This window comes from Megalops cyprinoides, chromosome 5, assembly GCF_013368585.1.
Source record: "Megalops cyprinoides isolate fMegCyp1 chromosome 5, fMegCyp1.pri, whole genome shotgun sequence".
Classification (NCBI taxonomy): domain Eukaryota; kingdom Metazoa; phylum Chordata; class Actinopteri; order Elopiformes; family Megalopidae; genus Megalops; species Megalops cyprinoides.
The window spans coordinates 11,556,889-11,573,436 of record NC_050587.1 but is presented as its reverse complement, the minus strand read 5'-3'; the positions used below and the strand labels follow the sequence as shown (position 1 = coordinate 11,573,436).

Genomic DNA, 16,548 nt, shown 5'->3' with positions numbered 1-16,548 from the left:
TTCTCCTTTCAGAAGCTGCAGTCTGTTGACAATCTGGTTCCACCATGAGTCCATCCTGGCCTTGCAAACAAGATGTCTGTCTTCCTCCTGTAGGTTACTTATGCTGCTTTGTAAATTTAACCCTTTGGCAGAGGAGAACAATAGGCCTTATTTTATTTCACATGTTCACGTGTTTAATGACCGCGTGATAAGAGAATTACAAGCAATTAGGAACTTGTTAGCTGCCAGACAGTTCCCATCCACACAGTTATCTCTCTTGCATAAATTAGCCTTTATGAATGGCTCATGTTAATCTAAAAATTATTTAATACCATTCAGAACGTTGCTATCATCAGTTTTATTTCAATCAGAAAAGACACATGAAATGTAATCTTGACTTCAGATCTGTTTTTTCTGCTGTCCGTACTAAGCAATATCTCTAACAGAGCAAGTTAAAGCCCACAACATGGCCTAAATACAGACTGCTACATTTACTTTTACATGGTTTTGTAAATACTGGTATCTCAAGAGATGCCTGACTAACCAAAATGAATACACAATTTTCACAGACAGTTGTGAATGAAGATTTTATGTTTGTAATGGAACAGTATTGGGCCTTTGCTGTTTGCCAATCTAAGGAGAAGAGACAGAGTGTGTGAGAAAGGTCTGGTGAACATGGACAGCCTTATTGTTTACCCCTCCGAGGTCATGCCAGAGCACTGCACTCATATCCAGAGGAAAAAATGACTTGAGTTCCGAATGCAGCAGCTGCAGCATTAGCTGGGAGACTGTATCCAGCAAGAGCTCTGATGTTGTTGCCAAGCTGCTGGAGTCAACAGTTTTCGCAATCCAAGACTCTGCTTTAGTGAATAACCCACTTTGGGTCACAGTTTTTTGCTCTACTCTGTTGATTTAAATGGGAAATTTAATGTCATTTTATACTGATTCAAAACCTGAACAAATGATCCAAATCATACTGAGAGATTTGCTTCTTGCCAGTTTATGTGTTTTCCAACCCCTGACATTCCTATTAACTCGAATTTCACAGCTTTTAATTTTTTTCAAACATTCTGTCAATTATTTAACAGAATTGTTAAAATGGCAAAGCTGTTTGTGTGTTGGGGCCACAAAGCGTCGTCAGCACTTTGAATGTCAGGGCCCTGCATTAAGCTTTCTCCAGTGCGTGAGGGTGCTTATCTTACCCACACTGCATTTGTTGGCAGAAGCGTTTTCTCACCAGTTGCACGCTTAAATCCAAATTCAGCCAGCATTTTGTTCCAGTTCCACACACTCAAAGTGAGCTCGCGATAGCCGACACAGGCCTCAGCCAGAGAGAATTACATTTTCATCTGTGTGTCAGTGTGGATCTGTCACCTGCAATCTGCGCACTGCGCACCATTAATTCCCAGGTTATAACACTGCCAGGCAGAAACACAGAGTTATGTCTGATTCGCTTTAGATGCACCTTAGAATGTTAGTCCGTCTTGAACCTGGAGAAGCCTCAGGTTCTCACCGTCACTATATAACACAAACAGAAGTCTCATCTGTACTTGTCATTAAAAATGATGAGCTATATCATTTCCCACAATTCACAGTGTGCAGCAGTCTGCAATGTATTATGTGAGACTACGGTACGTGGCAGCAGGAGACCGTGAAAGAATATTATTCATTCGTTTTAAATTTATTTTTGAATGCATGTTAAATGGTTAGGTTATACCTAATTTAAGGAGTTTGCAGATTGTGGATGTTATAATAAATTCACGATTTGTCTCTAATAATGCTTATATTAACATCCAGTTTGGTCAGGTCTAAGGGTTTAATTAATATTAGGTTTAAGCTTGTGGTTAGGGTAGGATTTGAAGCTTTTTTGGGGAGTTAAGTAATATGTTGTAGGATTCCTTATAAATAACTATTATACTATGCCTCACAGTTCAATCACTGAAACAAATGTAACCAAAATATAACATAAATGTTAGAATATAATAGTGACTTATCCTGGAAGAAGACACAAACACAGGACAGTGGAAATGAAGTGTCATATCATATGCTGTATGATAAATCACAGGGAATAAGTCGAGGGTAACCATACGGGACTACTGCAGGAGGATGACCTGTTCTCAGATTCTACCCACCCACTGTAGCGATATGTTTATCTCAAACCCAGTATTGGTTTTCCCTCAGATATGTTGTAGAGTCTCTGCCTGACGTTTCCCTGAGGTCCTTTGGAGCCTAAATAATGCGTGAATAATGTATCATTTAATATGTACTCGGCAAGCAGCGTTAATCTTTGGTGTCCTTAGGCAAACATTAATAAAACAGTATGATGTACTAGCAGTAGCTCTGGACACAAAGGACTCATCAGTAGGTACTTGGAACCAACACTGGGGCTGTGTTTTGTGACCACACAAGAGGATCAAGAAGCCCTGGCAGATAAGATCTGATCAGCAGCCAAATTAATTGACGAATGCTCTGAAACTCCCCTTTCCAAGTTATGCTTGCAAAAGCTGGACCCGAATCGCGTGCTGCTGAAGTTTTACACGAGACTCGTATGAGGTATTACACAGCCTTGCAGCATTCCCATGGACAGCAGCCCAGAATGCGTTTATTAATGTGATGTTTTCTCCCTGCGAATCTTATTAGATTGGGGCTCCGCACCAGGCAGTGAATTGGAAATGAGCTGAATGCCTCCTGGTGACTCATGCATTATTAGTTGTTGGTCATCTGTATGCACCATGTGGTGAAGACCTTTTTCGGGCTTATGCTCCCACTTTCGTGCACTCCAGTATAACCTTTAGAAATATCAAGCAGTGTTTTTTAGCAACCATGACATCATTTGTGTGATAAACGGGGGTTATGAATAACCTTGGAATAACAGATTCATTTATTCCTATAAGTGTTATGCATTTTGTTCAGAAATGCGAAGTAATGGTTAAAAAAATCAGTGGTTGGGGGGAGGAATTTTCTCCATTCAACATGTAATGGATGAATTCTGCATGCTCTGAAAGACTGTTGGTGTAGGTCATATTGACGGTGAGAGATGCCTCTGTTGTTATCCACATACTGAACTTATTATTGGTAAGGACTAAGGAACATTGTGACTGTCCGAGCTGAGAGATGCATTGTGGGTGATCTTTTGGCACCATGTTCACTGGAAGCATGCCATTTCACTCTACCCTCCAAAGGCACATTACAGCTCAACTTAATGGTGCAATAAAAGAAATAACATTTGGCCAACTAAATCTATGCTTTTTCCGGAGCTGAGTATCTATATATGTTTCAACACTGTATTATGTAAATGCACTGGTTGTTTTTTGATAAATGATTTTTTTACATGATTCTATAAAGTCCTGTTCAAGTAACCTCACTGACTGACATCTTAATTTCTCTGTGCAATAAGCCAATGACATCATTATGCATACATTAAGGTGGAGGCTCACCTGATCTCCCAGTGGGTCAGTACCTGACCAAGACTGTACAGGGGGGGAAATAGAGGTTATCTGCTTGTTCTGAAAGGCAGTCTGTTATCGAACCTAGCTCAACCCTAATCAACCCCAGACACTTAGACTGCATGCGATGGTGGCCAAAGGCTACTTTGCTGGGATGTCTGGACTTGTCGGTTATGTAGTGCAGTGCCTGTTTCTGAGAAGGTCAACCGGGGTTCAGTGTTCCCTCTGTGTGTTGTTTATGCAGTCGATTATGGGTAAAAGTAATAATGAATGCATTCTATAGGCTAAGTAAAGTCAGAGTCTACTGAGTTTTATCCAGAGCAACTCCCAGTCAAACACAAAGTGCATCCAACAAAATGACACGAAACGTTACACAAACAAAGACACCGCCATCAACGCACGAATAAGAACCAGTAGCAAACATAAGGCTGAGGCCACAAATACTCTCCCAGTCCAACACACAATTGCAACACACTATACCCAACAGGAATGTTCCATTCCAAAACAATACCAGCACATACCCTGAAGCAACACTTCCATATATAACGGATGGGAGTAGATGCACATAGTTCATCAAGGTAATTAGCAATAGCAGTATGGCATAGTGACAGGGCCTCCCCCGGCAGCCTCCCTCAATTGACTCTCATAGATGGACTCTGTTGTCTTTGTACAACTGAGACTGCATACAACAAGGCTGAGAAACAAGACTGCCGCTTCAGTCCAGACACACCAAATGAATGCCCTGACTAATTACTCTAGCAGTCAAAAACTAACCAAGGCAAAAATAATCTGTTGATTTCTATATGATTATGTGTGAATCCTGCAGTGTTAAGCAACACGTTCTTAAAATCCATCTCAGTTACCGCAATGACAACATGTTAGAAGAGTGACACTACTCTACTCTTAGTCCTGTGGAAATGACGAAGTTCACGCTATACAAACTACATGCAACCTGTACTAAATGCTCTCCTTCAGTATTTTTTCAGCCAGCTGAGAGGGGGAAGCTTAAACTACCAACCCGCTATTCTAGCAGTTAAAATGCAGTTCAGAAACTACCCAAGCCAAAAAACAATCATTTTATATGAAAAAGTAATCCTACTCTCCAAATCTTTTTTACAAGATTTCAGTATAAATGGGCCATTTTGAAATCCAGGATGAAATGAGAATTCATGACTTGAAGTTTTATTTCAAGGTTATGTGCTTACCCCCCTAATCAGTTTCATTTTTTTCCTTCTAATATACTTACTCTACATTTAGAACACTGGAATATATTTTTAATTCTATGAATAGGACATTGCGGACCAGGAGAGGATTCTAAAATTCTTTACCAGTCATCGATAATTTGCATCTCAAAGTGCTTTTACGTCAGCACTGAAGTCAACCAGCGTACACTGGTAAATATTTCAGTTTTTTTTTTTTTGCCAATTTTACCGGAGAAAAGCATTTTTTTTCCAGGTATGCAGAAAGCAGATCAGAGACCGAGTATCACCATCGAACAGGAGCGGAGCTAAACACCTGGGTTTGTTTACAGAGGAGCCCAACTGCAGAGCTCCTCAATATAAACAGCAACAGCAGGCTGCTTCCACCCGCGGATCCAAAGCGCTTTGTAACCTGAGGGATATCAGTAAGCCCGCAGGCTCAAGGTTAATGGCTGACCGGGAGTTCAAAACTTTGCTGCCGGTGTCTCTGCTCTCTGAGTTTTACAGTTTCAGGTCGCAGCTAAGAGGTCCAGGATGCTCGGGAGCGCAAATAAATCAGGATGAAGGGGGCTTTGAATCGAACAGTCAAGGTTAAATGGCTTTTTTTATGGGATCTCGCCCAGTAGTGGCCCTCTTCTAATTATGTCCTGAGGGGCATTTGGGATGCAGCCACTTGCTGTTTGATTTCTGTTAATTCTGTACAGGCGATTGCTCTCGTCGTTTTTTCTTGGCATCTCATCCATTACATCTAAACAGATTTTTGGACCGAATCCCTGCAAGACGACTTCAATTCAGAATTTACCTGAATCAGACTAAAATCTGGACATTTCATCCATGTTCTCAGTCACACACTTCAAAGGCTTGTAGAAGTAGAATGTTGTAGAACAGAATGCGTTTAATCAGATAAAACTGTTTTTATGGGGAAACAATAATTATATCATCACATACTACTGGTTTTACAACTCCATAGTCCACAGACCATCCATCCCATTATCATTCAGAGAGGAAATTCCAGTGATTTTTTGGCCTAACCTCTGATACCAGAATGCCCGAGTCTTCCCGATCGTAATCATGACCTGTGAACATGATATCATGTATCCGGTTTCCCACAATTCCCACAGTAGCATCCCATTCCTTTGTTGTCCAGGATTGCCCAAAGCGAAAGAAAAGAAAAAAGGAAACGTTTTCCCATGTAATTGTCGGGTGGTACAGTGTAGTGGTCTACCAGGAAATAATGAGAGGACTAAAATATCCTAGGCTGAGGAGGCCAACAGGGTACAGCCTCATGCTGGGATTTGAACTTCTGCCTCCGAGCAGCAGTCAGAAGAAAGATAATGTGTTGGAAGTGCCTGTTGACTTAAGTATTACATCGAAAGTGAGAGAGCTTCCAGGCAACTGATTTTAATAAAAATGGACATGTTTGCAGTAGCGGCGATGCCCTGGAGAATAACAACTTGCTTCTGTCCACAGCGGAGTGGTGAGGTGATTACATCGACATGTGGCCCACTGCTCTGGTCTGCGGGATTGCTTCACACTTTGGCAGTTACCGCTGTGTGCAGAAGTAAAAATCTTTATAGGTTTAGCCATTGATTACTCTCAGTTGTTACACTCAAGTGGATTGGAGCTGTAATTAATTCATTAAACATCTTGTTTATAGAGACGATTTAACAAAGCAAGTGGGCCGAATACCTGAAATGGGTTTTGCTTGGCTTAGCCTCGTTAGGTGCCATTGAATGATCACGGTCCGCCGGACACAAAACATAAACGGGACTCCTGCCGCTTCGAATTGGGCTACTTTTTCCGGTGTTAAAATCCATGCCGGCCAGAGGCCATGGACCACATCAAACATTTCCCTTCTTGTAATTATTGGACAAATATATATCAGCTTTATGGGCCAACTTTAATACACTTCACATGGGCTACAGGTACGGCTTCCGCTTATTAGATCTTACAGTCATGCTTCATTAAAGGCTTTTGTCACAGCAGGAAACTGCTTCAGACTCTTGTAAATGTTTATAGGCCTTTAGCACCAAAGCAACATGCTGCAGCACATCTTGCCAGGATTAAAAGATGGGAGGCATTTTAATGATTGGCAAATGGCATCCGCACAGCTCTCAGTCATTTAGTGGTTTATCTCAGTTTAGTTATAATTCCTATCTACATGCAAAATCCTCAGGTACTGGGAGGGTCCCAGTCCTGCCTTTGAACGTGTCTGGATTTAATTATCAGATTTAATTATCAGATTCATACTATATGGAGAATATGACGTGAGTTTGTGCTTTCTTTGGGAGCATCTAGATTACATTTACTTCATTATGTATTTCATGTTTTGTACACATGTACATATATACTTGTAACATTATCTATATACAGTATATAAAGAAAAAAAACAGACACACACACAAATGTGTTTTTTTGATTGTGTGTATGTGTGTGCGTGTGCGCGCACATGCGAGCATGTTTGATATAATAATGTATTTTTGTATTTAATGCGTGCCCCAAGAAGGTTAAGAGGTTTTGCCACACATGAGCATGTGTGCAAGAAATTGGCTGCAACCAGTCTAATCTGCATTGCACTCTCATGCTCCCAGCTGGAGAGAGACACTGGGTCTCCTCGGCTGTCAACATTGATTATATAAGATCATGCAGCACTCCAGAAGAGATTAATAATGCATCATACACTCATGGCTACAATGCATATAGTCTGTAATCTAATAGCTTGCACAGTCTATAAATGAACTCAAGGCTTCCAATGTTCATAAGTACAGTTCTGGTTTGCAGTTCTTGTTCTGCTTCCTTGTTGACAATCTCAACCCTTTAATGAAACCGCATGGAAACACACAGACGTCATCTGTGGATATCCTCAGAAAAAGTGATTCAAAAGATCTTGTTTTTTTTTTGAACAATGTATTTATTGATTTTCAACAATAGTACAACAAATATACAAACATCAACAAGACAATATTAAAAAACATAATTGACAAAACATTACTGTGGCCAAATAACTGAATAAAATGTGCAAATTGAAAAATACACAGGTGAAAAGTAAAATAAATAAATAAAATTTAGAAAAGGAAAAAGGTTATTGTCCTCTCTGCTTCTACCTGACCTCACATCCCTTAAACATATCCCATTTCCTCAGCCTCTTGTAGCGCTTCAGACATATCCATATTTTCCATAAAGAGAATGAATGGTTCCCATATGGAATCAAAGGCCTCCCTTTCACCTTTCAAAATATAAGTGATTTTCTCCATTGCCAGACAGGAAGACATCTCCAGGAGCCACTGACCTAAGTGCGGCCTATTTACATTTTTCCATGATAAGGCTATGACGCGTTTAGCATGGAGCAAGCTTATGTTAATAAGTGCTTTCTTGTTCTTTCAGAAAGTTGGATCATTTGGATATATGCCTAATATGAACACTTTAGGGTGTAGAGGTAGATATATGTCCAGCATATTATATATTGCATGCGATACCTCCCTCCAGAACTTTGTTCTCCTTGCACTCCCACATACAGTGAACAAAAGATCTTGTTTAATTTGGGATAGCAATAGCTTAAATTATTTTTGTAGTTACTCATTCTCTGTTGGTAACTTCTACTAAAGCAAAAAGCAGCATGTTTTTTGCTCCTGGGCTCTTGGTATCCGTTCAACAAATCAATGTTCAAAACATCATTCAGCATTACATATAGATATTACTGAAATATTAATCTTAGGCATTTTTCCCTCTCTGCATGGCAAACATCAGTGAAACCACAGTAAAAGCAACTTAGATAAACATAAACGGTTGCATAATTTTCCAAAACAACCCAAGCGGTCTGTCTGCCGAGAGAGGGTTTGACCACATAAACTTTTCCTGGTTCGCCTCATAACCAAGACTCTATTTTGCTTGCGGGTATCTGGGTCGCGGGCACTCATAAAAAGCAGGTGCAGGGGAAGTGTATGTCGCCAGGCCACGTGGTGGGAAGGCGTGATACTCGGGGCTGTAGAAACTGGAGCGTCGAAGAGGAACTGCGAGACACCAGTGAGCGAGAGAGAGGTCTATTAATAGCCGGCAAGGTTGTTGGGGGGGTATCAGAACATGCTGATGTTATGACTATTTAAAGCAGGAGCTAGACTGGTGTCAGAGACTGATCTATTAGTTAAACATGGCAAAACCAGCTGAGGAAGTGGTTTCTCCATAATAACGCCACTTTGTCACGTTCGATAACAACTCAGCTCCGTCATCCAGGGTCCCCAGGGAACCATACACAACCCGTGGGGTTGGCAGCGCCGCTGATAATCCTCGCTAGGCCTTAACAAATGTTTCAATTACAGGCGTATTTCTTCATGTTGATCATGCAGCTAACGCGCTCCCAGACGGCAGTACCTGCTAAAGTTTGTCTGAAGGTGCCAGCTACATGCAAGTTATACTAAATTGCACTGCAGGCACAATCCGTGACCCCAGTTTATCTTTCTTTCTGATGCTGATGTTTCTGCCTTTAGCTGTCTCCATCCGATATGGGAATCCTCTACAATGCGTAGAGGATTCCCAAGTAGGACTGAAAATGTGGTCAATGCAGTGTGTGTTATTACAGTAGCTGGTCCAGATCATGAAAACAGTGCATCAAGCTTGCTATCACATTTTTTTATTATGTTGTTGAATATATATTTTTTTTCAGCGTTTTTCATCTTTTTTGTTTTTTTTCTCGTCTCTCCTCCAGGGTGCCATTTTCTTACCGGGTAACAGAGTCACCGAGCACCCGAACAATGGTGAAGAGGCAGGAAAATTTCTCTTTGAAGTCGTTCCAGGTACGAATTAAGTTGGGTTATTTTGTTTTTTTTGTTTTTTTTTTTCTTTTGGTTTCTGCCTTTGTGGGATGGCACTGCCATTTGTTGCTCTCAGTTGTTCACAGAGATAATTGCGGCGCACCTCTCTTCCAAGGGCATCTCTCCGTGGCGGTGACAGTGGAATGGCATTTGTTTAAAGCTAATCTAACTCCCAGAGGCAGCGCTTTAGAAGGGGTTTGACAGTTCCAATTACCCCAAAATCCACCTCAAACAATCCCTGGGAGGAGCTCCCTGAGCATCTCTCCACGCCATGTTTACCCTCACCCGTCTTCACATTCTAACATGAGTGCTTGATGCCCTCCTGGAACGGAAAGCTCTCACAAACTTCAGCTGTAACGTTAAAGAGGTGGAATCTATGACATTTACATTTGGGGGAGCGAGGCTGAATTTGAGCCTTTTGAAGGTCAGGACCGTTGTGGATCATTTGAAGCGATAAGCCGATATGAGGCCCGGTCTTTCTGGAAACATGTTGCCGCTCATCTCTTAGCCACATCACCTCAATCCCTGCCCCCTAACACCTGCTACTTGTAGTACTTGCTGTTTATTGTACATGTAGTATTGCTAGGTGTTTTGGATTCTGTGATTTGGTGACTGATGTGTGGTAGCATACTTGGGTTTCCTTGTCTAGTCAGGTTGTGCAAGTTAACGTAAGGTAGGGCTTGAATAGTGTTATGCTCAAACTCACTGGTCTGAGAGTGTTTTTAACCTGGTCTGACACCGTTGCTCATTCAACTTGAATGGATACACTTTTGTTCTATTGTGCTGGAAGTTGCTCTGGGTAAGAGTGTCTGCTAAATGGATGCAATGTAATGTAGCCAGTGCCCAACTGTGCTTTTGGGCTGGCACAAAATATTATCAATGATACTGCTCGCAGATGGAGAGATATATGGGTTTCTTCTTGCTTCGCTCGCCTGGCGCTTATAGCGGCTCCTCAGGGTATGCGGCCACAGGACATGCATTTTTGTGGTTGGGCACAGTGGTGCAGAGTGAGGATGTTCATTGGCAACATGAGATGGGCTTTGAGGAAAGAGCGCATCAGAGACACCGAGCACGCTCCAGTCCTCGAGGGTGGCTTAGCGCACCAGCTCGCGTTCTGCCTCATCTCTCGATCAATTAATTGAACTAATGTTTTGGACGGGGGGTGCGCGCTCGACGTGTAGCAATTGCAAATGCAATTTGTGATAACTGAAGACGACACTAATTGGGCGATACCAGGCCCACTCTCCTGGCCCGGGCTTGCCTGATCGTAGTGTTGAGCAGATACACAGAGACAGACCCGTTGTACAGATCTAGAGAGATCCAGACTTACAGCATTCAGGCCGCCAGAAGGAATGAGGAGAATGCAGGTCGGAGCATGCAATCCTATGACACATGTCAGAAATGATACATGCTTTCTAATATGGTGCAACGCTTGCTCATTTGGCCCTTATCGTGTGTTCCTGCAACAATCTCGCAGCAGAAATACTCAAGAGGTGAACGAAAGAGTGAGCTTCCCACGTTGCACGCGCCACCTTCTGTGTGGGTGACATGTCATCGACTCTCACCGACAGGTATTTAGACTTCTTCTCGGTGGGATCCGGTTCTCAATTTTTGATGGAGCACCCTTCGGCTCCTGCCCGAGCAGCGCTCCCTCCCTCCCGGGTGGGTCGGCAGAGGAGCCCCCCGGGCCGCCTGGACGGTGATGAATGGAGAGGGCCCAGTGGAAGGAGAGTCATGTTTCCCGGGGAGAGAAATGCTGGGAATGTGAGCCCCGGGACAGGATTTCAAAACAGGGAGACAGCTGCGGGACGCTCAGCTGGCCCGCGCTGGGAGCCGTGACCGAACCCTAATCGATCCGTCCCGTGTGCACAGGGCATCAGATGTACCCGGCAATGCCTCCCCCTCCCCCTTCCCGAATCCCACATTTCCCTGCTTGAGGCGGTATCTTTTCAATTGTGGGGAACACACGTGGCTTAATTATATAGGTAGTATTTATATGCAGTTGCCAAAATTGTGTTGAATACCTTTGTCTCTCTAAGTGCCCTTATGTTTTTAGCCTTGAAACCATTGCTTTTTTTAGTGCCAGTGGCTCCAGTTGCAGACTGTTTTGTGGGTTGCTCTTATGGAATGTGGCTGTCTTTGTTTTGACAGATTGTGACCTTGCAGGCTATCTCTTGTTTTGTTCCAATCTGCCGTGCTGTGAATTTGCCACGTTCGTGGTGACACGATGACCTTGTGACCACTGTTCTGACTAAATTGTAACGATTTTGGTTCATTCCAGAATTGATATGATGGCTCCTTGAACTGATTTTTACAACTCATATTTACTTAGTACTTGAAATACTCTATAATAATTTGAATGTTTTCAAGAGACTTGCATGTGGGTGCTTTTTGCCATTGAATTTCTAGATGTGTAACCTCCGTGGACGTCTGTGCAGCAGAGAGCCCAGTACACTCGCCTACATTTTGTCTGTTGGCCTTTGCTCTGCAGCCGTGTGCACGCGCATGTGTTTGTGTTCACGAGCGACTGATGTCAGCGGCTCCTCCGTGACATGTTATGAGTTGGAGCGAGGCAGTCCTCAGCCAACAGTCTGCGGCTCCCCGGAGTCTGACACACCCCTAACTCCTGAAGAGTGAGCGACACCGCTGAGGGGAAAAAAAAACAGTCTCTGTCCACTTTGAGATCTGCTGTTTCACTCACGGATAGATGTGTGAGAGGGAAACCCACTCCAAAGGAAAGGGAAAACACATTTCCTACCATATGGAGAACCGGCACATTTCCCTGTCAGCGCTATGAATAATTACTGCTGTTGATCGTGGGGGCAGTGTAACCTGATGCAGTATAAGAGAGGACCAGGGGACAATGCCAGAATTTAGTGGAGGATAACATATTACTTTTGACCAACAAAGAACCTGGAATTCTTACAGGAAATATTTACATTTAACAGTGTATTAAAGTGTTAAACTTTAAAAACAGCTCTAACAGCAAACTTTAACTTTTGTGGTTTTTTTTGTAATGCACCATAGTATAAAGCTACAAACTATTTTAGCACAGAACAACTGCTATTATCTACAGTTTACTTTACAGGTAGTTTAATATTGTTACTTTGTTCCAGTGGTTTTCTGTCAGAGTAATGGCCTTGTAGAATATAGAAATGGAACCCGACACACACATTCAGTGCATTGATTTGATTTGCTCTGTGACTTTGTTGTTGCTGATTTCTTCAGATAGCATTCGAGGCGTTGTGGGCTGCGGCACTGCAGCTCCAGATAAATCCATTTGTCCTCAAGAGTACTTGGTTAGTTTTGTTATCCTTGAAGGTTCCACACGGGAATGGGAATAAACTCTGAAGGAGTGAAATACAGTAGCAGCTACAACTCCGGACTTGGAGGACTATCAGCTTGAAGGAATATTCTCTCTTCCTTTTTGACTCAGAGGTGACTGATTCAACAGTACTTTCGATGCAATTACCACATAACTGGTTTTCCTATTGGAGCAGTTTCACATAATCTACATGTTTATTTTTATTATTATTCCACATAGGAAAGTAAATGACCAGAATAAGCAACATGCTAGTGTTTCTATTGCATAGAAAGATATGATTATAAGATTTCACTCAAAGTATTTGAAATAAAATTTGATGTCAAATATAATTTCTACATATTAGAACAAGGAACATAGAAGTTTTCAGGTTCAATTTAATTTTGTTTTTTAATTTCATTAGGATAAAAAGTATTCACTATTTCAGAAATATTGAACGTTTCAATTTATAAGGTTCCTGTTTTCAAGAGCCAGTCATTTGGTGTGGTCAACAAGAGGAATGCGGAGGAATTAATAATAAATTATATGCAGGTAATTGCAATCATTTGAACATGCAGCGCCTCAATCAGATGATGTGGTGTCAAGGACGTTTTGAAAATGTGAAATTATCTGAGGCTGTACGTTCAGGACCTGTTAATTAGATTTTAATTTGCGCACTTTCTCTGACCTGCATTTTGAATCCTAACGCAAACTAAATGCAGAATTTTCTAGTTCTTTTTGTCCCTTAACAACACAGTGTTTCATCTGCATTCATACCAGAAGTGAATATGCTGCAGTCTTTCAGGAACAATTTCCATTTGGATAGTTTATATAATACTGCTAGTGCAAATAGGTCAGCAGTGTTGTCATTGTTCCCACATAAACATATGATGCATTGTGGCATTTAGTTGATATGATGACACACCACTATTATTTTTTATGGTGTCATGTTTTAATCAATGAGGCATATTACATTGTTTATCCAATGTGATCCATCATCGCGAAGGAGGTGTGCTGAGCAAGTGTTGCTTTTCAGATGTTTTCCACTGAAAGGTAATGTTGTATGTAGGACTGGAGTGTGGGAGGTGGGATTGACTTTTTTACAACCCAATAGTAAAAAAAAATACATAGAGAAGTCTAGGGGGATTCCCTAAAGCCAAGAGGCTGTTATTTAAAGCAGAGGGAGCTCAGAGTCCTCAAGACGGAAGCTGTGTGGTTTGGAAGAACACCTGCTAAGCGCATTCTGGAAACCCGCTCAGAACTGGCCTGGCTCCGGTTCCTGCCGGAACAGCCCGGAAACCTGGAACGGCAGCATTAATTGAAGTTTAATGGGCCCATTCTTTGTGTCTGACGCTGCATCGTATTATTTTCACTTTTAGTTATGGGTTAATTACAGCGAGGCCAGGAGTATTCATTATCTCTTTCGCGGCGAGCCAAATTACCCCCGTCGCAGACAGACAGCATAAAACACAGCAGCCCCTGTACCTGACCGATTTACGATCACGTGTAATTTTATATGCGGCTTAATGTTCGTGGAGCCGCTCAGAGGAGAGGAAGGGACGCATGGCATTGTCAAGGTCAGGGACAGCGCTGCTCCACCCCACACCACAAGGGAATGCAGCGTTCCCACCATGCGTGTGCTACACAGAGGCATGTGTTACCTGCAGTAACCTACACCACAGCCCATGGCTCTCAGTCCCCAGTACATCTATTAAAAATGTCAATGTCAATGTCAATGTCAAATGTCAACTCAACTGTCAATCTGGCTCTGTTCCAGGTGTCCAAAATGGAAGGTCAGTAAGCTCGTAGAATTATAATGTTTTGCCATAGAAATGTATATTGTTCTACATTAACCTGGTGTGGGAAACTTACTTGATATTTCCTTTTTCATTTGTGCCATATATATCATATAAAATGTGCTGAAAATACTATATCTATATCTATATCTATATCTGTAGATAGCTTTTATATGATACATGAGCAAATGCTGACCATCAGGCAGCTCGTCTTAAATTAAAAAAAGAAATATATAAAACATCCAGATCAATGTGGCAAAAGCCTGTTCGCTTGACCTACATCCGAGTGGGATTCTGAGTTGGGAAGCGGAGTTTTGGCTGCTCTGAGGTTACCGGAGCTTTGTCTGACGAGTCCGACAGCAGGTCACTGGCATTGGTGACACTCAGAGACAGATTTACAGCCGTCACTGAGAAACACATCAGCGCTTTCCACTCAAGGCTGGTTTTGTCTGTACTCATTTCCTTCCAGCTACAGAATCGTTCAAGCTCCAAACTACAGATTCGACATTCGTGCTCGCTACACCATTAGAGGGATCTTAAAATCCGCTTTCATGAGATGCATATAACAGACAAGATATGTCTAACAGCACATAGAGCACTTGTGGTGAAGTGATTATATTACCTCTAGAAACAAGTTGCTTTAGATCATTTCCAAAAATCTTGTACCTGTTGAACAAAAGTTATACAATATTAGGCAGCTGAGCTTCCATATAGAGCAACCATATGTTGAAATGTAGAATTAGTGTATATATCTGAGTAAACTACATGCGTGTTTACAGACATACATGCATGCATATGTATATGTGTACTGCATGTTTAGGGAAGGCAACTTTATGTGCAGTGCATGTTGCCAGTTAAATGCACACACCAGCACAAAATCATTTATGCTGTGTTTCTAAAGCATCATCTCAATTTTCTTTGACAGTCATTAGATTAAGATAACTCAAAAGTGAATGCAAATGACTTCAAGACATTTTTCCTGATTCAATGTAGCAATCATACTCTTTTGTGAGAAAACGTGATGTTTATATATAGCAGGTTGAAAGAAACAACATACAGTATGCCAGACACACAAGCACAACAGTGCTGACCAGTGAAAGACTGACTACAAAGCTACAGCTTTCAAATGCATATCAGATCATGCTAGGAATGTGGATCCTGGGGCTACTGAAAAATGGACAAATTGAGTTCCTAGTCCTTTCCCATGGAGATGGTTTTTTAGACAGAAAGTAGCCTACCTTTCTTTTTTTTCATTCATTTTCTGAATGCCTACATATAGCTGTAAAAAAAAATGTATGATTCTGAAAAACGACTTGTTTTTCAGTAAAAAAAAATAGGTAACTGTTCTGTAATGCTAATTCTCCTAATGTGTTATGTATTATTTTATGGCATTTAACTATTAATAAAAAAAAGTTACAAAGATGTTTGTGACTGCACACTGTTGAACTAGCCTACAGTTTCCACCATTAAGCAGGGCTGCTCGCATTTGTAACATGATTTAACAGCATCCCATGGCCTGACACAAATGAAGCAGGGCATGCACAAACCATGGCTACAAGCTCTTTGTTTTTAAGTTCTGGGCCACAAAACAAGCAATTGCCCAATTCACAGAGCTGTATTCGTATGCTAACAGCAGAAGTATTTCAAGATAGAGGTGAAGGGCAGCAGGCAACCAATATGAAACCAGACAAATTTCATTTCTTGCAATAGGCTACAATTTGAATGTGAAATGTGAGAGGGCTTTAAGACTTAATCTGAAGGCCCACCTGGCAACAATACAGGTTTAGAGGTCAAATAAATTCATCTTCCTATATTAATGCCATACAATGACAGGTGGCCATTAATCAGATATAAAGGAATCCGTGACCCATAATCAGGATTCTCTTTTAATTTTTTTACATTATACATTTTACATCATATGGAAGAGGCTTCTTTGGTGGAAGCAGATGACGCTTTCACTAACATGGAACGCGGCCACGTTGGATGGCGGAGAACTGTCGGTCCGCACTGAATCAAAGT

General features: G+C 41.7%; 1 protein-coding gene across 2 annotated transcripts in view; it reads left to right on the top strand.

Moving 5' to 3' along the window:
• The window catches only part of arhgap24 (Rho GTPase activating protein 24), a 104,182-nt gene that overhangs the window by 24,531 nt on the left and 63,103 nt on the right, over positions 1–16,548 (top strand). For both annotated transcript variants that reach the window (XM_036528618.1, XM_036528617.1), the window contains exon 3: positions 9,327–9,414. In XM_036528618.1, the coding sequence (XP_036384511.1) occupies positions 9,327–9,414 (88 nt within the window). The remainder of the gene's footprint in view (positions 1–9,326; positions 9,415–16,548) is intronic.